This window comes from Cyprinodon tularosa, unplaced genomic scaffold (assembly GCF_016077235.1).
Source record: "Cyprinodon tularosa strain WSP-4 unplaced genomic scaffold, ASM1607723v1 ctg120, whole genome shotgun sequence".
Lineage (NCBI taxonomy): Eukaryota > Metazoa > Chordata > Actinopteri > Cyprinodontiformes > Cyprinodontidae > Cyprinodon > Cyprinodon tularosa.
This window is the reverse complement of record NW_024038004.1, coordinates 2,881,545-2,905,050: the sequence shown is the minus strand read 5'-3', so window position 1 is coordinate 2,905,050 and position 23,506 is coordinate 2,881,545. Positions and strand designations below refer to the sequence as shown.

The following is a 23,506-nucleotide window of genomic DNA, read 5'->3' as shown; positions in this document are numbered from 1 at the left end:
TCTTTATTAGGTATCACTGTTTGCCTGCTTGGTAACACAAACAGCTCCTGAGTCAATCTCATAGCAGTAGGTTGATGCTGCCCTGTCTGATGGGTCTAAATTTTAAAAGCTTCTTAATAGCGATATTTTGGTTTTGGTCCTCCTTAGCGGGGAACTTGTGCTCACCTACTCTTGTTACTATTTGCCAGCCAGTTGCCAGATCTGGTAATGCTAATGCTAATGCTAACCAAACCAAAAATATATCCCAGTTCAGACGAAAAGGGGCAACCTCTGCCTACCTTCTCAGCCCCTTTGCCCATTTATTGGCACCAGCACTCAGAAGCTTGACCCGTCTTCATCCTCATTTGCTTTTTGTTTTATTTATTTGTTTTTTTTGGGAATGGCTTACAGTAAATCTGAAAAAATGGAAGCCATTTATCACAGTATCTATTAGTTACTGGTAGTAGCTAATAGCATCTGGCAACAAATGAGCTCCATCTCATGTGACCTCAACCTGCTATTCCTATTTGTGCAGAATCCTTTTATACTGACTTCAGGATCATGCAGCAACTTTTTTAGTATTTTGGATCTGTCAACTGTTTATGGTTTTGTTTTTAAGAAAACAAAACTGCTTTTTTTAAGCAATTGTTCAGTACCTAAGTCATTGTTATATATAACGTGCAGTTTGAGTAATGCATGAATTCATATGCATTCATAAATGCTGACTTTCTTTATCTGTTTATTGGCTTTATGCCAGTTATTATTTCATCTATTTACTTGTATTTTTATTCAACCTTTATTTTACCAGGAAGTTCCTTTACATAAAATCTCTTTTTCATGAGAGACCTGAGCCAGAGGCACCAGAAACATTACATATAAAATCATATATGCGCAGATAAAATAACTTATAGAATAATACTCACACTCTCCAATCAAGCCCCTATTAGAATAGATTTAAAGGCACTCAGTGGAACATGATCCTGAAGCTTCAGAGAACTTCCAATGTTATTCCTTGATCAAGGGGCAGCAATGGATTAAGTTTTTGCCCAGATCTGTGAAGAACCTCGGGGCAGTGAGGAGAAATCAATGATAAGAGCGCGAGTCGTAACGACTGTTGGCATTTATAGGGGTGTTTTACCCTATAAATGAGACGTAGTGAAGATCATGAGAGGTTCTGTATGTAGAGTCAGTGATGTAATATAGGGTGACCTAGCAGTGAATGGCTGCATTCAAATACAGAATATTTCTGATTCAACTGGTCCCTCACAGTGTTATTATTTATTGTTATAACTGTTGTATGTATCTATATTTCATTTTTTTTCAATAAATAGAGATTTAATAATATTAGTTTAGCAACTAATATTACTTTTAACTATCAGAATAAGATAAATGTCCTACTCCTGTGCTTCTATATTTATACTGACTTATTCAATATACAAGTTGAACTGGTTGAGTCGCCTTAGAGATGAGCTCAATGAGGACACCTGTTTGTTCTGCCCGTAGGGACTAGTTTGGCTTCCTTTACCTACAGACAGGTTTCCTGCCAAACCTTTTTTTAATATTCTGGGAATAAACGTCAAACGATGCTATATGCATTCGGGTCTTTCTTTGCTTGCAATCAATTGGCTGCTGTGTGGAGAAGGTTCAGGACTTCAGACCTGTGACTCCGCCTTTGTTTGCATGTTACTGATGCAGAAGTTAAAGCCTTTATGTACTGGATACATTATCAGTTTTGTCATGAGAAGAAACGGCACATTATCGTACTGATTAAGATTGGATTAGATTAGATAACATTGCCATGGTTATCTGAAATGACCGCCTTGTTTTTCAGTCAGTGTTTTTATGATGTTAGTAAATGACTTTAAAATATTTGCTCTTGTAAATGACATAATGCAAGCCAGTCAAAACAAGACATGTCACCTGTACTGTAGCTGTTGGCCAGTTTCAAATTCTAGAGGTATGATAAGCATCAATAAGAAATGAAAATAAACTGCACACCATGAACGAACTGCTTTCGTTGAAATAGCAAAGAAACAATTATTTTTAATGCTGAAATAATCTGTCATGCTGGTAATTACTGCTGTAAAATGCTCCCAATAACAATTATGTATTCTCACTTCTGCATGCATAACAATGAGTTACTAATGCGGTGGTGTTTGCTTCAAGTATTTTTTTTACATTTACAGCCAATGAAAGAATAAAAAGAAGCATTTTCTTTTGCAGAAATGCTTTAATTTGATGATTTGCGCCTCAGACAGTCAAAGTTGGCTGTTTAGAGAGATGTAATGGAAAATTTGGTGGAAGAAAAAAGCCTGTTGCAGAGAAGACGCGCAAGTTGCAGTGTTAGCCACTGATTTGTGTTATCATACTTGAGCAGAATAAATATAAGGCTGTTGCTTGGTAAAAAACAAAAAAAAACACAAATACATTTCTTTGTTGAATCATGATAAATTTATTTTGTGTTTTCTTAAGTCTGAAGTCAGTGCAAACATTTTCAGGATATTTAGGAGCTCCTCTTAGATGATGATTAATGAGTTTATGAAGATTTTGATTGGATTTTCCAGCAGATCAACTTGTTGTGAGAAGAAAAGTCCCGAGCTTCCATTACATGTCTGCAGACATACAGCCTCCATGTCATGCTACATTCATGCAGTAACGCATGCTAAACTAATTTCCACTAGGTAATGAGAGCGCTCAGTAATCTTCTGTGTGAAGATGTCACTTTTACTGAACCTTGGTCCTATTCTGATTTTCTGAAAACCACAAGCTTTATTTTTATTCTCTGTAAGCCTAATAATAAGCACAAAAAAAATAAATAAAAAGTGTTACCTCTTGCTAAATAGAGCAGCAAAAACATGCTCCAGGTTTGGTCTAAACCTATGAACCAAAGTGGAAAGTAAAAGGGAGATTTTAGCGTCATACAGTAGGTCATTTTAGATCATGGTTTTGGTCGAAACAGAAAATATTTTTTATTGCATATGAAGCAGATTTTTTATGAAAATGTCTTTACTTTATTTATGAAATTCTAATGTCATGTTTTAAGGTAATATTTGAGTTACTATAAAAGCTAATTAAGTTCAAGCAGAGTCAATGTTTTAAAAATAGATACGGTCAGTTTTACTGTAAATTATCTATAGGACAGAAACGTGTTCCCTAAAAGTGCAGAAATTGAAGACGTAAGGACCTTTTTATGGGGCAAAGGCCAGAGCACACAGCAGCATTTTTAACTGAAAGGAAGTGAAACTTGAAGACTTAACCATACAAAAAGGACCTCTGCAAGAGATTAAAATTTTCTAGCTATCTACTCATACTAGTATTTCAGTTTCATTGACTGTTCTTATTTCTCTTCTTTTTACAGACTGAACATTATAACAGAGCAGTTTAAAGGACTCTCTGCCAAGCCTCTTCTGATTGCGGTCTTCAAAGCTCTTCCTAATCCTGATGTTTCCCTGAAACCTGTAAAGTCTTGACCGAGAAGAATTGGATAAAAATAGTTTGACTCATTCATCTGCCTGAACTGTGACACACATGGTGTCAGTCATGACGGAGAGGAAAGGTGTGGATAAGGACACATTGTGGGGTTCTACATGGTTTGCCTGAACACATGAGCTCCAGTTTCCTCTGAGACCCTCGGACTGTTTTTGGTTATGCCTTCGACTGCTGACAGGAAGGACCGTCAGTCTGTTTACATCCTTTACTTCTCAGGAAATGCAAACTGACTGAATAGATTTTTTTATATTTTTCCTTTCCAAAATGGAGCGCATAAGGAGCCGTGCTAATGTTGCACATCTGGCCTCAGTGATATAAGAAGAAAGACTGAAAGTACTTGAACTGATAACGACTATATGACTCTACCCTCGGCAGACATCACTGAAACATAATCTGGAGAACTTTCTTCACCTTCTCCAGCATGCATTGCTCTATCAGGAAGAAACGTCCCAAACGTGACTCCGATTTCTCCGCCATCGTTGTTCCCTCCATGCACGGGTCCGGCTACCTTGACTACACTGTCGAGAACCACCCTTCTAGGTCGTTTTTGGTCATCGATGAGTTTAGACAACAAGAGATGCTGTGTGACCTGCTGCTGCATGTCACGTATAAGGACAGGACTATGGACTTTAAGGTAATGGGAATGCCAGTCGCACAGAGCTTTGAACCTTTTCACATTTTTTTCACAGCAGGTTCTATTGGGGTTTATATGATAGGCTTAAAAAAAGAGGTTGTGGTTTACTAATTAAAACTTTTAATATTTTTTGCTGTGTTTTATTCGGTGCTCATTAGTCACTTCTGTGTTGGTGTATGTCTCTATCGGGTTAGCATATTTGGAAACTAAAAAGAATAGCATCACAGCATGATGCTGCCACCACCATATTCAACCAGGGCAGCGGTGTGTTCAAGGGGATGTTTAGTATTTATTTTCTGCCTCATTTGGCTTTTTGCATTAAGGGCAGAAGTGTAATTTAGTCCTACCTGACCATAGGACCTTCAGCATGCATGCATTGTTCTCAGGATGACGCATTGCTGAAAACTAGACTTTTTTTTATAACTTAATGGTGGCTTTTGTCACCCTGAAGCCAGATACTGCATAAATTGAAGTCACAATGTAGACAGGTTCTCCATTTTGTGCTGAGAATATGTGCAGCTCCTCCAGAGTCACCAAGGATCACTTGGCTGCTTCCCTGATTGATGCTTTCCTTGACAGTTCAGGTTACTTCTTCAACAGAGCTCTTTTCAGACGTTAAATCTCAGAGTTTTCTGTTTCATTTACAGAACAGCTGGACTTAGGGAAATCATAAAGATGGTCAGTTGAACTAGCCGTTGTTCAGTACTATCTGGGGAAAAAAGGGTGTGAGTACGAATGTGTTTGAGACTTCAGCTTTTATTTTGAAAAACTAAGTGTTTGAACCCATTTTCTTCCATTTTACTATTATACCTTGTTTTTATTTTTAGTCTATCACATTAAATGTATGTAAAATACTGTACAAAAACATTTGTGACTATTCTAACAAAATATTTTAAGAAAATCAATTAACACTTGTAAGACTATGAATTAATTCAATAGCCTTTTTGAAATTTTACTTCATATAATGTATTTATGTGGGTCAGCTCTAATTATTACTTATTAAAAGTAAGTTTAAAATATATTTAGCATACATTTATTAGCAGAGTCCAGCTCACATTATTCCAGACTGGCCTAGATGATCTGTTTCATCCTCCAGGCTCTGATCGCCTTTCAAACATTTCCTGCTCATCATAGCTTAATGAAAATCATCCCTTAAGACAGTTTGTTTTGTTTTACATTATATGCCTAGAAAAAGATTTCTTATTCACTTTTTTCAAGCTGATTGTCCACCAAGACTAATTTGAGTGCTGAAATTGAGTAACTTAGCTAAATTCATATATTTTCACATGAAATGCTGTGCAGGTGTGTTTCCTACGACGGAGTATTAGGGCCACACATGAAGAGAAAAAATATTTTTGCCATGACGAGATTAAACTCGACATGTCGACTTTAAAGTCGACATGTCGACATTAAACTCAACATTTTGAGAATAAAGTTGAAATGTCATGTTGAGTTTAATCTTGACGTGTCGACTTTAAACTCGCCATTTCGAGAATAAAGTTGATATATCGTGGCGACTTTAATCTCGACATTCCAAAGTTTGGAGAAAAGAGCAACCGCGCTCCACAGCTGCAGTCTGCGTTTTAAGAGTGAAGGTAGTCTTTGACGTGCTGCAACTGTATAGGATTCTGTGCATGTATCCTGTGCAGCGGTTGGCTCTCTTGAACTAATTTAAACTTTATTGTCGACACGTCGAGATTAAACTGAACATGACATTTCAACTTTATTCTCGAAATGGCGAGTTTAAAGTCGACAGGGCGAGATTAAACTCAACATGACATTTTAACTTTATTCTCAAAATGTTGAGTTTAATGTCGACATGTCGACTTTAAAGTCGACATGTCGAGTTTAATCTCGTCATGGCAAAAATATTTTTTCTCTTCATGTATGGCCCTAATACTCCGTCGTAGTTTCCAATAAGAAATGCTGCATGAGCTAAAACTAGTTTCAAGGGGATATTGTTTAAGCGTATATATTTATATATATATTTTTTATTGGGATTGTGGTTTATGTAGATTTATTACATAATTAAAAGTAATCAATGTTCACTTTTTTTAAGATAATCTATGCTACAAGTTTCTGTTAATGTGTGATTGACAGATAGATGTGTTTTTTTCAGGTTCACAAAGTGGTGCTGGCCTCCTGCAGCGGCTTCTTCAGAGCCATGTTTACCAGAGGCTTTAAGGAGTGCAGCGCCTCGGAGGTCACTCTGCGCGACGTGTGTCCAGAGGTGGTGGGGCGACTCATCGACTTTGCCTACACGTCCCGCATCACTGTGGGAGAAAAATGTGTGCTGCATCTGCTTCTAGCCGCAATAAGGTAAACGCTCCCAAATGGTAGTGCAAACGGGTGAAAGCTTTCATTTGGAGACCCAATCTCTCCTGAAGTTGTATCTCCCTCCCTTCTCCTGTTGAAGGTATCAGATGGAGGATGTGGCCAAGGCATGTTGTGATTTTCTTACCAAACACCTGGAGCCGGCCAACGTCATCGGCATCTCTCGCTTTGCAGAGGAGATCGGCTGCACCGAGCTGCACAAGACGTGCCGAAAGTACATCAACTCGCACTTCAGTGAGGTGAGCTGTCCATGTCCTTAAGTCCTTGAGCTTGGTTTTTATTAAAGCATAAGTCAGATAAAACATATACCTTTTTTAACATTGTAACAATAAGGAGAAACAAAGGGCTATTGTGATTCTAAAGGTAATTCTGACTGGAATCACATAAATAATAAAACTCCTTCCTCACCCACTGTGGGCGGTCTCCCCCTTTTTCCCTCCAAGCTCAGGTCCTCTACCAGAGGCCTGGGAGCTTGAGAGTTCTGCACAGTATCTTTGCTGTTCCTAGAACTGGTCTTTTCTGGACTATGATGTCTGATGTATTTCCAGGGATCTGCTGTAGCCACTTCTTTAGTTTGGGGGTCACTGCTGCAAGTGCCCCAATGACCACTAGTACCACTGATGCCTTGACATTCCAGGTTTTCTCTGGTTTCTCATGTTCCTTTTTTCTGATGTTGCAGTCACTTGGTATTGCTATGTCAACCACAATGGCTTTTCTTTGCTCTTTGGCCACCACCACAATGTCCAGTTGGTTTGCCATCACTTTTCTGTTCATCTGTATCTGGAAGTCCCACAGGATCTTGGCTCGGTCATTCGGGGTGTTTCCCATTTTGACCTTGGGATTTCCAGCCCATACTCTGCACTGTTCCTGTACAGTATTCCAGCTACTTGGTTATGATGGTGTCCTTCAATCAAGCCCAGCTTCAGTCCCTGATACGCGCCACTTGTATGGGGGCTTGTCCTCCCATGGCGGAACTTCTACCACAGTACAGACCAAATTCTCATTCAAAGAGTTTTCTCTATTATCATGACTGTGAATTTTGTAAATTCACACTGAAGGCATCAAAACTATGAATTAACACATGTGGAATTATATACTTAACAAAAAAGTGTTACACAACTGAAAATATCTTTTTTATTCTAGGTCCTTCAAAGTAGCCACCTTTTTCTTTGATTACTTCTTTGCACACTTTTGGCATTCTCTTGATGAGCTTCAAGAGGCAGTCACCTGAAATGGTTTTCAGTTCACAGGTGTCCCCTGCCAGGTTTAATAGGTGGGATTTCTTGCCTTATAAATTGGGTTTGGGACCATCAGTTGTGTTGTGCAGAAGTCAGGTGGATATACAGCTAACAGTCCTACAGAATAGACTGTTAGAATTTGTATTATGGCAAGAAAAAAGCTCTAAGTGAAGAAAAACGAGTGGCCATCATTACTTTAAGAAATGAAGAACAGTCAGTCCGAAAAAATGGTAACGCTTTCAACGTGTCCCCAAGTGCAGTCGCAAAAACCATCAAGTTCTACAAAGAAACTGGCTCACATGAGGACCGCCCCCAGGAAAGGAAGACCAAGAGTCACCTGTGCTGCAGAGGATAAGTTCATGTGAGTCACCAGAAATCACAGGTTAACAGCAGCTCAGATTAGAGACCAGGTCAATGCCACACAGAGTTCTAGCAGCAGACACATCTCTAGAACAACTGTTAAGATTAGATTATGTGAATGAGGCCTTTATGGTAGAATAGCTGCTAGGAAACCACTGCTAATAACAGGCAACAAGCAGAAGAGACTTGCTTGGGCTAAAGAACACAAGCAATGAACATTAGACCAGTGTAAAACTCTGTCTTGGTCTGTTGAGTCCAAATTTGAGATCTTTGGTTCCAACCATCGTGTCTTTGTGTGACACAGAAAAGGTGAACGGATTGACTCTATATGCCTGGTTCCCACGGTGAAGCATGGAGGAGGAGGTGTGATGGTGTGGGGGTGCTTTGCTGGTGACACTGTTGGGGATTTATTCAAAATAGAAGTCATAGTGAACAGGCATGGCTACCACAGCATCTTGCAGCGGCATGCTGTTCCATCCGGTTTGCGTTTAGTTGGACCATCATTTATTTTTCAACAGAACAATGACCCCAAACACACCTCCAGGCTGTGTAAGGGCTATTTGACCAAAAAGGAGAGTCATAGGGTGCTGCACCAGGTGACCTGGCCTACACAATCACCGGACCTGAACCCAATCGAGATGGTTTGGGTGAGCTGTACTGCAGAGTGAAGGAAAAAGGGCCAACAAATGCTAAGCATCTCGTGGAACTCCTTCAAAACTGTTGGTAGACCATTTCAAAGTAAAAACAAAAGGTGGCTACTTTGAAGAACCTAAAATATAAGACATATTTTTAGTTGTTTCGCACTTTTTGTTAAGTATATAATTCCACATGTGTTAATTCATAGTTTGGATGCCTTCAGTGTGAGTCTACAATTGTCATAGTCATGAAAATAAAATAATCTCTTTGAATGAGATGGTGTGTCCTAACTTTTGTTCTGTACTTTATGTGTGTTTGTTTGTCTTAATTGTAATAACTTATTTTCAGCTGCTCTCTTTTGTAAAAATCTGCCTATTGATTTCGACGCTAAGTACAAAAGCAGTCACATTACCCAGAGAGACTAGAAAGCTCTTCTTTTACTGTTGACATCCTAATAAAAGTTCTCATATTTTGTCGTGAAAACAAAGATGTATAAATAACCAAAATGGTAGATGAAGGATTTTGAACTTTAGTCTCAAAAATAAGACTGAACTGTGGTGAAGAAAATCTGGCAGTGCATCAGTAATAAGTACCGGGGCTCTTAGAGTCTTAGTTATAAATTAAAAAAGCTAGCGTTTTATAAGGTCATTGGAAGCTAACTTACTGGTCGTTCGGCTGAAGTAACTTTCAGATCCTTCACCAATTTCCTAGATGTTTTTTCTTTCTCTTCTCTTGCTAGCAGCCTGCTCTTCATTCACCTCAGGTCCTTCGCCCTGTTTCTAAATGTTTGTTACTGAATCTTAAAGTCCAGCTGTGTGGACAGCTCTGCACAAACCAGTGCAAGCAAAAGGTTGGTTGTCAAATAAGCTAATTTATCAGCTAATTTATTTGTTTACTGATTAGCTGGTAAACATGCTCTCTTTTTTTAAATGTGCAATCCTGAGCGTGTCGATCAGCACGCTGTCCTTGCACAATCTGATTACTTAGAGGGAAAAAAGCGCAGCTGCAGAAACCCCAACTGATTTGTATCAAGGGCAAACCATCAAGATTTTTTCCTTTTATCTAAGTGAAAATGAAGTTTTTATATTTGCAGAAGCAGCATCAGATCCTACTAAAAACATGAAGCTGAAGCACACTCTGGTGATGTTGTTCTAAAAGATCTGTGTTTCTAAATCTAGGTCACCAAAGTGGACGAGTTCTTTAGTTTGTCTCACTGCCAGCTGCTGGAGCTCATCAGTCAGGACAGCCTCAAGGTGCTCTGTGAGTCTGAGGTATGTATAGTAATTAGAAATGAATAAATTAAATAAATTAGCATTCAAAAAAATGTCCTCAACAGGTGTATAAAGCCTGCACAGACTGGGTGAGCTGGGACACGGAGGGCAGAGCCCACTACCTTCATGCTCTGCTCAATGCTGTTCATATTTACGCACTGCCTCCCAAGTTTCTAAAGAATCAGCTGCAATCTTGCCCTATCCTCAGCAAAGTAAACACCCTGCTTTGAAAATCTAACATGTTTTTTTTTTTTTCTCTTTCACTTTCAAACAAACCGTTGTTCTTTTCTTTAACTCCAGGCCAATTCCTGCAAGGACTTCCTGTCTAAAATCTTCCAGGAAATGACGCTGATGAAGGTTCCCCCCGCCCCGAACCGTGGAACCCAGCTCATCTATGTGGCTGGAGGGTGCTTACTTTACATATCCTCATCTGTTCCCTGTTCCTCCTGCAGACCCCTAATCAGTTTTGGTTTACCTTGAAAGATCCCATTAGTAAGATTCTGCCACCTAGTGGTTTGTTTTAGGAAGCACAATCTCACTTCTTCCTTTTTAGTTATAGGATTTAAATTTTTCCCCAGAGCTTTAGTTTTTGCTGAAACGTTTTTAAATTCAATTAATTATCTGCTATCAACTGGTACATTTTCTTCCTTTGACTCTACATACTCATTCCCTGTATAATAACTAATTCATTTATCTGAATTGGTTGTTTTGTCATTGTCTGCAGTACGGCATCAGACACAATATAAGCTCAAGAGGGAAAGCAAATGAGAAGGCTCCTAAATATTGGAGAAAGAAGTATTCAGATAGGATTGAAATACATCAAGCGTGGAGCAAATAACCGATTTCTCTAAAGTAACGTTAAAATGGATTGTAGCAGAATAGCTTTACTTCATGAACAGATGATTTTAGCAGTGAACAGATGGAGACCAGTCCGCTGTAAAAGGGTTCTGTTCTCTTAGAACTCTGTTTTTGGGTAAAAAGACTGTATCCACCTTTTATGCCTTAATGTTGTAGAAAATTTTATGTGGTCAATTTTTCATCTTGCCGTATAATTATAAATTCTAAAAATGAAGTCAGATGCCAGGACTCCGCTGGCCAAGTCATGTGCATTGGAATAAAATGTGCCGCGGGGTGTTTTCTTGTCTTGAAAAGAATTTTGATTCATGCTCCTAAAGGATGATCAATGATTAATCATTTTTTTAAACTCCAAACTAAAAAAAATAAAAGTTAGTTTTCCTTTTTTTAGTTTTTTTTCTAATAGAGCATTGAAAAATTCAAAGAGTGTGATCAAATGCATGTTATATATTGTTAATTTTACTGTGTGCAATTTAGAGATGAAAATCATACTTTTTAAAGCACTATTTGTGATTGTGGGGTTAGGATTGCTTTTGCATGCAGTCATAACTGTACAGTTGCCTCAGAAAAACTTTAAGCTTTTTGTTTTAATCCTCACTTTTATTATCACAATAGTACCACAAATATCCTAAGATTTTAAGTCCATATCGATCACCCCTAAAATGTGCTCCTTTTTAGGTCATATTTACTCACCCACACTAAAAATTCTCCCAGTTTAACAGAATTTGGTCCTCTTTAGACATTTTCCTAATAACTTACCTGCTCTTTCTGACTTTTCCCTGTTCAGCTACCGGCAGCATTCCCTGACCACCATGCAGGCTTATGATCCCCGAAGGAATGTTTGGATGAAACTGGCTGACATGGGGACTCCATGCAGCGGACTGGGAGCCTGTACGCTGTTTGGACTCATCTACACTGTAGGTCACATCTTTTTTTAATATTATCTGTAAACATCTATAGATGCAACCTTTAGGTTTGGGAGACTATTTGTAATGAGCTGAACTTGATAGGATGTTTTTTTTGTTTTTTATATGCAGGTAGGAGGCAGGAACCTGTCTCTTCAGACTAACTTAGATTCCAGCTCTCTGTGCTGCTATAACCCGATGACCAACCAGTGGAGCCCCCGAGCTCCCCTCAACATCCCAAGGAACCGGGTCGGAGTGGCCGTGGTGGATGACTGCATCTACGCAGTGGGGGGTTCGCAGGGCTCGGTGCATCACAACACGGTGGAGAGGTGAGACATTCATGCATTCATCTAATCAGCTCCTCCAAAAATAAGTCCATAGAGGCATCATTCTCTGTGATGGATTTGATAAGAGGCATTTGGACATTTCTTAGTGAATTCTGTAGAGCTGTTAATATTTTTGCTGCCGGTTGTCAAATGAGAGCAAACATGTTGGGACAAACCTCTGTGGAATGTCATTCTTGATGGGAATGCTCAACGTCCTGGTGCTGCCAGAAGTAGCTCCATCGATGCAGACAGCATGACCGTCTTTCTCTTTATATGCTTTTAAAGATTGAAATGAATCTCAAAGGTGTGCAGTCATTACCTGTACCATTAGTACAATGATTGGTTTAAGCAATTCTAACAAAATGTGCTGTAGGAATTAAATGTGAAACATTTTAATAACGATATTTGGAAATATACAGGCCAAGAAATATAACAAACTTCTGTTTGTGTGTTAAAGTCAGATGATGAGATAAGCTTTAAATGTAATTCCCATCTCAAGGACACCTTCTCAAGATGAGTGTAATTCAGATATATAACTTCGGATAAAGGGGCAAAATTTAAAACACAAAGGAAAAGTAAAGTTTCTTTAAAGCAGATATTCCCCTTTTTTGTCTTCATTCAATCTAGGATAGTAACACATAATTTTATGGTTAAGTCTGAAAAAATTCACAGTAAAAACAAAGTTTTAAATCTGGAATATGATTTGATGTGTTGCATTAAGCATCAGTATTTACCTCTACATTTATCTCACTCAACAGAACCTTTATTATTCCCTTCATCCTAAGCTGGTATAATTTTCCACATCAAAATCATGCCTGCATCTGAAGATAATCATGTGACACGTGACTTTTGAAAAAACATTTTAAATTATTTAATGTAGCACATCAATTATGATGTGAAAAAGCATCTTAAAACAAAAAACATATAAATTGAAAGATTCAATTCAGAAGGTGTAGCTTATGTAGATTTTGTGTCATAACCCCTTTTTCCTGCAGCTTGTCCACCTTTTTTTTTTTTTTAGAATTGCTTTATTAGCGTAAGCTTTTACAAGATATTTATGGTGCATAGCAAGCATGTTCATTATACTGAAATTGTATTTCATAAAACAAACTTATGGATATATAGTCTTACAGGAAGATTTTGATTTTTAACACCTAAATCAAACAATGAAGCAAAATATAACAAACTTGTCCCCTCCCACCCCCCACCCTCCTTTCTCATATGGTTCTCAATATCCTTTCATTTCTGTACACAACACATCCATCTGAGCACATTCATATCTGTGTAATTCAACACACTACTTCTATAAAGGTATATAAGTGAGGAAGTTATATAAGAAGAATCTAGTCCACATTTTAGACATAGACTTTGCAGATGTAATGGCTCACCTTTACAAGGAGGTAAAGATCTTAAGATCATTGCTAAAAAAGCTGAGTGTTGAACGTGTTTTTTTGGTAGAAATATTTGTAAAATAATTGCTTTTTTGAGCAAAATTATTTAAGAATTTACAGGGAGTTTGATAAAGAGTGGCCTGAGGCTGGAGTCGGCATCATGAGTCACTATCCTCAGGTTAATTCTACCTAGTTGGCTCGGCAAAAATTACGTTTGGATTTAATTTGAAAATAAAAAGAGAAGAGCGGCATTACAGTAAGTTCACATTACCTGAAGATCAATGCAAGGTTTCCTGTCAGTGATATGAGTTCATCTGCTGGCATCTGTCAGTGTGTTTAGTAGCAAACTATGTGGAAATTTCAGAACCTTTCAAGCTTCCTTCTGTATAAAGAAACAAAGCATCCCCCTTTAGAGGAAGAAAAATAAGTCAGCAGTTGCGGCTAAAGGTACCAAAACTGGTTTTATGATTGTTGTGTTATCGTTCTTGATTAACTAGCAAACCGACTGGACCTGAACCACACAGTAAAACCTGAAGGCCCCTTTTAAAGCAGCACAATCTCAATTAACAACTCAGAAGAACAGCAGTCGCACAGCCTCCAAGCCATTACTTCAGTAACCCGTCCAAATGATGCCTCAGCACTTACTAAATGCATGGAAGTTAACATAATTTTCAGAAGCCTAAAATCTTTGTTTAAAATCTGTTTTACTGATCTTATTTAATATTCTTTATAAAATACTGACATTTGTGTTACCACTGTCTCCAAGCCATAGCCATAAAAAAACTGTGTAATGAATCAAATTATTATGAATTTCTCTTTCTTAAATACCTGGTCAGCAGTTATTGTTCTTCTACTACTTTATAAATTGAATCCATTTAATTTATAAAATGCATAGAAATAACAATTTGTTCACATGACAGCTTAGAAAAAGACACAAACCAATTGAACATGTCTAAGAAAACATAAAAAAAAAAGTTTTAGAAAGACTGTACTAAAATAAATAAATCAGCCCACACTGTTTCAAATGCCTCTTAAAACGGCTTGTATGACGTTTAACGGCCGCTTTTACATCATTTTGGAGACATCATCATCATCATAAACTTTTTTTTAGCTGTGGCTCGTATTAAAGGGCTTCATAAATAAAGTGCTGAACATAAGAAAAATAATAATAACAACCAGAGCACTCAGAGACAGCAGAATTCCACGAAGCAGTAAAAACTCTGGATCTGGATCATTACCACATTTTAATGAATTGTTCATTGGCATGGGGCGAACTGCTGGTAAATATTTCCTTAAACACCGTTCCGAAGTGAAGCACAGCATGTCTGCAGCCTCTGGTGTCTGTTCTACTCTCACCTTCTTCATGATCTCTGCGCTCTGAGACTTCACCCTCCTTTACTTGAGTTTTTTTAGTTTTTATGTTTGGTATAATACTTCTTTTTTTTTTTTTTGTCTGATGCTAAAACTATCAATTGTCACTGCCTTCCTCTGGTATAGGGGGATAGGCTTGTTCAATTAGTTATCCCGGTCTCACATTGTAAAAGAATCCTCGAAACAACTCCTGAATCCAGATTATAATCCCGATCATCACCAAATGGATTGTTCCTTTGCATGAGGCACACCTCTGGTAAAAATATAATCAAAATCCACTCTTAACCTCCTTAGGTGAGGTAATAAGGCGGTAAATTGTTAAACTTGGCATACAATATTAAGCTTAAAAAAAAACTTGCCATAAAACAAAATAATGAAAAACAAAATGATTAGAAACACCAGTACAAATTAAATAAAATCCAGTCTCAGTGGTGTTGATGGCCCAAGAATAAAAGTATCTAAATGAGTTTTAAATGTGGAGAGGGGAGGGGCCTTTCGAATTAGCAGATAGGACATTTCATAACTTGGTCTCTCTTCTCTAAGCTTCTGCTTTTAAACTGGAAGCAACTGGTCAGCAGACCTGAGTGACTGCTTGGGGGGAGTAGCGGTGGAGAAGCTCTATCTAGTATCGCGGCTTCAGGTGGTTTAAGACCTTTGAAATGAACAGATTTTAAAATGAAGTCGTAAATCCACTGGGAGCGAATGAGGGAAAGCCAGGACCTGACTCTGCTCCGTTTTAAGTCCTCCTGTTAAAAGATATGCTGCAGATCAAAACAGCTTGTAGACAAACATGACACCTAATGCCTCTAAAGGCGGGTCAACATGAGGCATTTCAAGCTTTTCTTCCTAATCACAAAGATAGTAGCTGACAGATGGCTCAGATATGTAGCATGTTTCTTGGTATTTCCCAAGTTCTTTGACTTTAACTGTTACATGATGCACATTTGTTTACCATGTACAATCGCCATATAAGCAGCATGGGTGATATCATGTTTAATTCATTCAAGAAGAGGTTTTTTTTTTAAAGAATTTCCCAGGGGGTAAAGAATGACATAACTCAGTGCATGTAATGAAAATAACTGGGATAAGAAAAATACAGTTAATAGTATCTATATTACTAGTATGAATATTCTATATAATATATAATAGTATGATTATTATGAATATGAGTATCTAATATGAATAGTAATAATACTAGTAGCTGGACTGAATCAAATCCAGCAACAAAGCATGAAAAGTTCAAATTATACACCTGATCCAGTCTTCCTCCTCTTCAATCCTTTCTTCTCACTCTTGCATTCTCTGCCTTTTAAAATGAAAATTGTTCGTGGGAATGTCTGTTTTGGCATTTATCATGCTAGTTTAAATTCATATTTTTCATGCTAGATCTTAAAGGCATCCTGAGTAACTTTTAAACAAGTCTTCAGGTCAACGTGTCTGCCTCTAGGCTGCTTCTTCTGCTGTTTCAACATCTTCAAGCTTCAAATAAAGATTGTTAATATTTGCCAAGCACGGTTGCTGGCTTAACCTAATCCACTCAAAGTTGACTGGCTCTGGCAGAACATGGAGGTCACTGCACCTCCCTCTGCATCAGGTGCAGGACTGCTGCAGAGATTTATTGGAAAAGTCATTAAAAGTAGATAAGAGATGATCACCAGCCTGAGTAACTGCCGTTTGTTTTTCTACAGGTGGGATCCTGAATCTAATCGCTGGTCTTTTGTTTGTCCGATGTCTGTGGCTCGCCTGGGAGCGGGCGTGGCGGCTTGTGGTGGGGCTCTGTATGTGGTTGGGGGGTATGATGGTCAGAACCGCTGGAATACGGCTGAGCGATACCAGCCTGACACGAACACCTGGCACCCTCTAGCTCCTATGAACACCATACGCAGCGGACTGGGTGAGTTGGAGATTTGTATTTCTCTGAAAAGTTGGGTTGAGTTTTTAATCTGTGCCATCACAACATATTTGTCCCCATAAAATGTTTTTTTTTTTTATGATCTACACAGACAAAAATAATCAAATAAATGTCATTAACACAGTTTAGAAATGTTATGTTTGAATAAATAAGGACTTTTCTTTCAACCTCGGTTTATTTAGCTGTTTCTGTTTTGTGTTTTGCAGGATTGGTGAGCATCAACTCTCATCTTTATGCTATAGGAGGCTATGATGGACAAAACCAGCTGTGCACAGTGGAACGTTACAATATTAGCAGGAACATCTGGGAGCCCAAGGCCTCCATGAAGCAGTGCCGCAGCGCGTTGGGAGTCACGGTCCACCAGGGGAGCATCTACGTCTTCGGTCAGTCTTGGCGCAGATGTTGGTCACATGACAGATGTTTTAAGAAAAGGAACAATCCTTGGTGCCAAATAAATGCACCCTTTAAGCTTCTCAGTGTATTTTGATTGATATGTGAACAGGTCAGTACCAGTCAAGGAGTTCGGCTCGTCAGTTAAAAAAAAAACACGGTGGATAAATTGTCTGACTCTCTGTCAAATTAGCTTATTTATGAACATTTGACATTTTCAACGGCAGAACTGATATTAAGCATGAAAGAAATCATATCGCACAACCAAAACAGTCCTATTTTTAATGATGGTTTAATAATGTAAATATCAGCACCAAAAGACAGATGAAGACATGACATTCTGCTGATGAGCTGCATAAAAAAATGGTTGTAAGAGTTTCTAAATGCCCCCTGAAGTTAAATATCTTCTCTGCCTGCTCGATAATTGTATATAACAATGTTTAATTGTTTGCAATTTATGCATTAATATGAAGAGTAGGACGGTCAACTAAAATAATCCAACTTTATTCCACTTGTTATTTGTAGCCTAAATATCATCTCAATTAAGCTGATTAAAGGCATGCAAACACATAAACATAACGCATTGCATAAAGATAAGTATTTTTTAAGCTAAAATCTATTTTACATGTTAAATAAAAGATTAAATGAAACATTATTTTAGATTTTACTTAATCTGCCATTTTAACAAATCTGAATATTTAGTTTTTTTATATTTCTAAATGAAAACGAAGAGTGAGAACTTCATTTGCTTTAGGTGGTATGCCTTCTTAAAAGGTGAAAATCTTAAGTTGTTTTTTTTTTTTTTTTTTTACCTTTTTTTAACCTTGCAATAAATGCAAAATTTCAAGTCTGAAAATTAAAATTAGATGACAAAGGAAAATAATCAGAAGTTTCTGACTTTAGCCCTTAAAAACCTCTATACATATCCCAAAGAGGAAAATCAGTCGTTTGATTTGTGTGTGCCGGGATGCATCTGAAATTTCCAGGTCTTGGATTTTTTTAGCCCTAAAATAATTTTTTTTATAATTTATTTAAATAACATTATATGAAAGCAAATGCACTTTTATCTCAGCTATCTTGTAAACGCTGTGTGCCCAGGTGGACCCTAAACATACAGGCAAAAATTGTGGTGAAATATTTAATCATGTGTAAGAACGGTCCAGTCAAAGTCCAGACCAGTAAGAATCTCTTGTAGGAATTCATCATTGAGCCCAATATTGGGAGATCTTCTTTCACCTAAAATTACAATTAAAACAAACTTTAAGATTTGTGATTTTTAATATGACAAAATAAAAAAAGAAGCAATACAAATACAGTGGGGCAAAAAAGTATTTAGTCAGCCACCAATAGTGCGAGTTCTCCCACTTAAAAAGATGAGAGAGGCCGGTAATTTTCATCATAGATATACCTCAACTATGAGAGACAAAATGAGAAAAAAAAATCCAGAAAATCACATTGTCTGATTTTTAAAGAATTTATTTGCAAAATATGGTGAAAAATAAGTATTTGGTCAGTTACAAACAAGCAAGATTTCTGGCTCTCACAGACCTGTAACTTCTTCTGTAAGAGGCTCCTCTGTCCTCCACTCGTTACCTTCATTAATGGCACCTGTTTGAACCCGTTATCAGTATAAAAGACACCTGTCCACAACCTCAAACAGTCACACTCTAAACTCCACCATGGCCAAAACTAGAGAGCTGTCAAAGGACACCCGAAACAAAATTATAGACCTGCACCAGGCTGGGAAGTCTGAATCTGCAATAGGTAAACAGCTTGGTGTGAAGAAATCAACTGTGGGATCAATTATTAGAAAATGGAAAACATACAAGACCACTGATAATCTTCCTCGATCTGGGGCTCCACGCAAGATCTCACCCCGTGGGGTCAAAATGATCACAAGAACGGTGAGTAAAAATCCCAGAACCACACGGGGGGACCTAGTGAATGACCTGCAGAGAGCTGGGACCAAAGTAACAAAGGCTACCATCAGTAACACACTACGCCGCCAGGGACTCAAATGCTGAGTTTCATCCAAAGAACACCATACCTACAGTGAAGCATGGGGGTGGAAACATCATGCTTTGGGGCTGTTTTTCTGCTAAGGGACCAGGACGACTGATCCGTGTGAAGGATAGAATGAATGGGGCCATGTATTGTCAAATTTTGAGTAAAAACCTCCTGCCATCAGCAAGGGCATTGAAGATGAAACGTGGCTGGGTCTTTCAGCATGACAATGATCCCAAACAAACCGCCCGGGTAACGAAGGAGTGGCTTCGTAAGAAGCATTTCAAGGTCCTGGAGTGGCCTAGCCAGTCTCCAGATCTCAACCCCATAGAAAATCTTTGGAGGGAGTTGAAAGTCCGTGTTGCCCAGCGGCAGCCCCAGAACATCACTGCTCTAGAGGAAACTGCATGGAGGAATGGGCCAAAATACCAGCAACAGTGTGTGAAAACCTTGTGAAGACTTACAGAAAACGTTTGATCTCTGTCATTGCCAACAAAGGGTATATAACAAAGTATTGAGATGAACTTTTGTTATTGACCAAATACTTATTTTCCACCATATTTTGCAAATAAATTCTTTAAAAATCAGACAATGTGATTTTCTGGATTTTTTTTTTCTCATTTTGTCTCTCATAGTTGAGGTATAGCTATGATGAAAATTACTGGCCTCTCTCATCTTTTTAAGTGGGAGAACTTGCACTATTGGTAGCTGACTAAATACTTTTTTGCCCCACTGTATTACAACGGGCACTTTTGAAAGGAACCGTGAGATAATTATTTATTTTTCCTGACTATATTTTTATAAAATATCCCTCTGTTTATGGATGATTTGAAGCTGTAGAATAAGAAGAATATTTGGTTATAAACTTATAGGGACACCCTGATTATTTTGCAAACAGTTGTTAAAGAAGTCTATTCTTCGTTTTTCTACTGAGAGATGTTTTCTGCTTCATCTCTAATGTGCCTGAAGAGCTTTTTGTAAATTTTCATTGCACTGTCACAAGTACAGAGCAACGAAATGAACTCTCTGCATTTAACCAATCCCCTTGGGGAGCAGTGGGCTGCCATTGTGCGGCTTCCAGGGAACAGTGTGGGGTTAAGCGTCAGTCTGTGAGATTGGGGCTTGAACTCAGAGCCTCTGGTTTCCAAGTGCAACCACCAGGCCACCACTCCTATGTTAAACAAGTTTGTGTAATAGTAAATGCAACATACATGACAAAATATATTAGCCAATCCAGCACTATGATGATTAATTAGTTAAAGGGAGAATAATCAGATTTAACAATAGAACAGTACAACTATGAAGCTGCTTTGTAACCTTTTTTCTGTGCATCATTTAGGAGGGTTTAACCAACACGGCTTCCTGTCCAGCATCGAGAGCTACGATCCGGACAAAAACGTGTGGATGCACATCGCCGACATGCCCGTCGGTCTCAGCGGCATGGGTATCACGGTCACCATGGAGCCATGTCCCGGCTCCCTGCCTGAACAAGAGAGTGAGGACGAAGCCCTATAGGACAAAGAACCAAGAGATGCCGCGTTAAAAAGCAGAAACCAAGTGAAGAAGGTTCCTCAAACCCAAGACATTCCAAAATCAGCAAATAAAACTCGCCTCCTACATGGATTTCACCAATCTTGCACCTTAGAGTAAAGCACAGTTTAATTTCCTTGCCGGATGCAGGATGAAGGGTAATTTTTTTTTTCAAGCACAATCACGCACAACAAACTACTTGAATGAATGAAAAAAAACTTTTCAAACATTTTTTCTTAAAAAAACAAAAAGCAGAAAAAGACCTTAGCCTTGGTGCACAACTCTCTCTACTTATTCCTCCATTCTTTGTAGCATTCAGGTGATTAAGTGCACACAAAGCATAATACACATCCATTTTAAATAGCTTTATTACTTCCCATTTCTCATCTCTTCCACCTGCACTGTATGCTTCTTTTCCCACAACGATGCTCAAAAGTTAAGTCTTGTTAAACATCCATGTTTTTAGACTTAAAAAAGATGAGACCATGATAAATAAACGTATATATTTTTTTATCTTTGATGCAAATTTTAAATTTTGTCGCAATGGTGTGCACACCTTTCTTCTAATCCTAATTAAGCAACTTTTGATTCCGCCTTAGTAGGAGACATCATGACCCACCAGAGAGTATTTGAATGATCTACCTTACAAAGGTTCTCCAAGAAAGTGAAGGGATTCTCTTTTTCACGTCCCTCATTCAAAGGTCCCACAAACTTTCTGGCAGGTTTTTTTGCGTTTGCTTCTCTTCTTGCTAAACTGTAGTTTATACAGATATAATGTTGGTCTCACTGATAATGCTGAAATATCTTCAGGTTCCCGCCAGATAACTTGAAGGCTTTGGGTAAAACCTTACTAGTAATTCGAATTGCTTATAACTTTATTCATCTTTGGTGAAAAAAAAAAAAAAAAAAAAAAAAAGGATCTCCAGTTCCATTTGGAGAGAAGTAGTCTAATAGCATGATGCTGCCACTACCATGTCGCACAGTTGGCCTAACACATGATGTCGATGAAAGAAACTACTTCTAAATCGAAACAAACCCCAATTTTACAGCACATTTTTTTACGTGAGGTTGTTGGAAATCGCCATCAGTGTTAATAATGGGATCTCAGAAACCATTTTTTTCTATGTGTCTGTGTTCAAGAGCTGCTGCATGTGTTGTAAATTTAGCCTTATCACAACATGCATGCTCAATGCTTATAATATTTAATAATCCTAGATTCAGCTTCAAATGTTTTAGAATCTAATTTCCCTGAGCTAAGTTATTTTTTCATATCTGTAATAAATAAAAAGGCAAAAACACTGTTAATAAATTTTTTTATTTGTCATTTTATCATCGAGACATTAGTCCACATAACTGCATGCTAATATAACAGTCCGAGTTGTCTTTGTCTATTGCCAAGGCAGCGTACCCTGCTCCTGACACTTTTGCCAGTGATTCTACTTCTTTGTTTTTCAGTTAAATTGTGCAAGATAAGCGTAAAAGATTTATCATGGTCTCATTTCCGTCACTGATTCTTATCCAGAAGAAGCACTTTTTAAAACTTCCTGCTGTTAATTTAAGCCCCTAGGTCTTTTGTTTATTTTCCAGTACAATCATGTTTTTTTATATTTGTCCATGACAATAAATCTAATTCTATAAGTTAATTGTATTCTTATTATTGTCAGTATTTGTTTATCTTTAACATAAGATGCAGCTTTATTAGATTATGGAGGAGCCTCTGTGTCGCCACTAGATGGTGGAATACGACTGAAAATCCTGACCAAGGAGCTCTCACTGTGTTTTTATCCTGTCAAACAATGGCAGACCAAAAAATATAACATTCTGATGTGTGCATAATATGCTTTAATGCGTTTATTCATGTTTTGATGATACTTTCAGCTATTCACACCTTCCAAGAAGCTTTTAATCTAGCAGTCCTGAAGCAAAGACAAAAGCCACTGGACTGTGAACAGAGTTAGTCATCAATCACAGACGTCATTTATGTGTTTACGTCCTCCTTTCTGCGCTGCTGCTCTCCATCTCCTCCATGTCTCACCTGCAACTATTCCGTCAGGAGTTTAAAAAAAGAAGATCCTGTGCTGTAGACTCATCAGATTTCTGATGTTCCATTCGTCATCTGGGACAATAAGCTGGAATGTGATCACTCTGTCATCCTTGTGCGTCTTCATTCACTGTTGACAGAGCAACCTGTTGGGCAATGACTATAGATGAGGCCGAGGCAGATTTGCTCTGGCTGCGCGTCCAGGGGCCCGGAGGGCGCGTGTGGAGACGATCATGAAAGTAGAGGGCTCTTACCACTTGCAGACCTACATAAGAGCGAGTGACTCACATGGCAAACGCATGACGCAGGCATCTAGTACATAGTGCACTTGGTTACACAAATACGGGTGTGCTCATGCACAAACACATTTTTCTTTATCTCTGTGTATGTGTGTGTGTGTGCGCACTGGTGCAAAACAAAGCTGGCTGTCTTATTCGCAGGCTGCGGAAACAGATTTGACTCAATGTGTTCATTGTCTCATGAGAAGAGGGGAATAAAGACGGGAGATGTAGCACTGTACAGCAGGGAGATTTGCTTTCTGCGGAGAATCAGTGGAGGAAATTTAGTCCACATACAGATGTAGCTGTTGTACATCTTTTGCATGCTCACTGAACAGTTGCACAACCTCAGGAGAGAAACTGATGCTCACACACAAAAAGATGCAGCAACTGACAAAAGTCTACCAATATTCATAATGACTGTAAAAGCTGCTTAACTCTGTTGTTATTTGGGGGTAGGGGTGAATCCTTATTGATTAGGCTAAAAAAGCAACAAGAAGCCAAGTTAGCCATCACTCCACTGAGGAGACACAGCAAATGCTCTTGTTATATGAGACCCTAA

General features: G+C 38.3%; 1 protein-coding gene across 1 annotated transcript; it reads left to right on the top strand.

Annotated features, from left to right (window-relative positions):
* The first annotated feature begins 3,410 nt into the window (after positions 1 to 3,410).
* keap1a (kelch-like ECH-associated protein 1a) lies at positions 3,411 to 22,268 on the top strand. The gene is made up of 11 exons (XM_038273581.1): positions 3,411 to 4,102; positions 6,222 to 6,421; positions 6,519 to 6,675; positions 9,849 to 9,941; positions 10,007 to 10,153; positions 10,242 to 10,348; positions 11,584 to 11,713; positions 11,834 to 12,030; positions 16,478 to 16,683; positions 16,908 to 17,084; positions 20,435 to 22,268. Exons 1-11 carry the CDS (start codon positions 3,890 to 3,892, stop codon positions 20,608 to 20,610), a joined length of 1,803 nt encoding a protein of 600 aa, XP_038129509.1. The 5' UTR covers positions 3,411 to 3,889; the 3' UTR covers positions 20,611 to 22,268.
* The last annotated feature ends 1,238 nt before the right edge of the window (positions 22,269 to 23,506 follow it).

Coding starts and splice junctions, on each gene's coding strand:
- keap1a (XM_038273581.1), top strand. CDS start 3,890: ATGCATTGCTCTATCAGGAAGAAACGTCCCAAACGTGACTCCGATTTC. Junction 10,154..10,241: donor CTTGCCCTATCCTCAGCAAA/GTAAACACCCTG, acceptor CTTTAACTCCAG/GCCAATTCCTGCAAGGACTT. Junction 16,684..16,907: donor CACCATACGCAGCGGACTGG/GTGAGTTGGAGA, acceptor TGTGTTTTGCAG/GATTGGTGAGCATCAACTCT.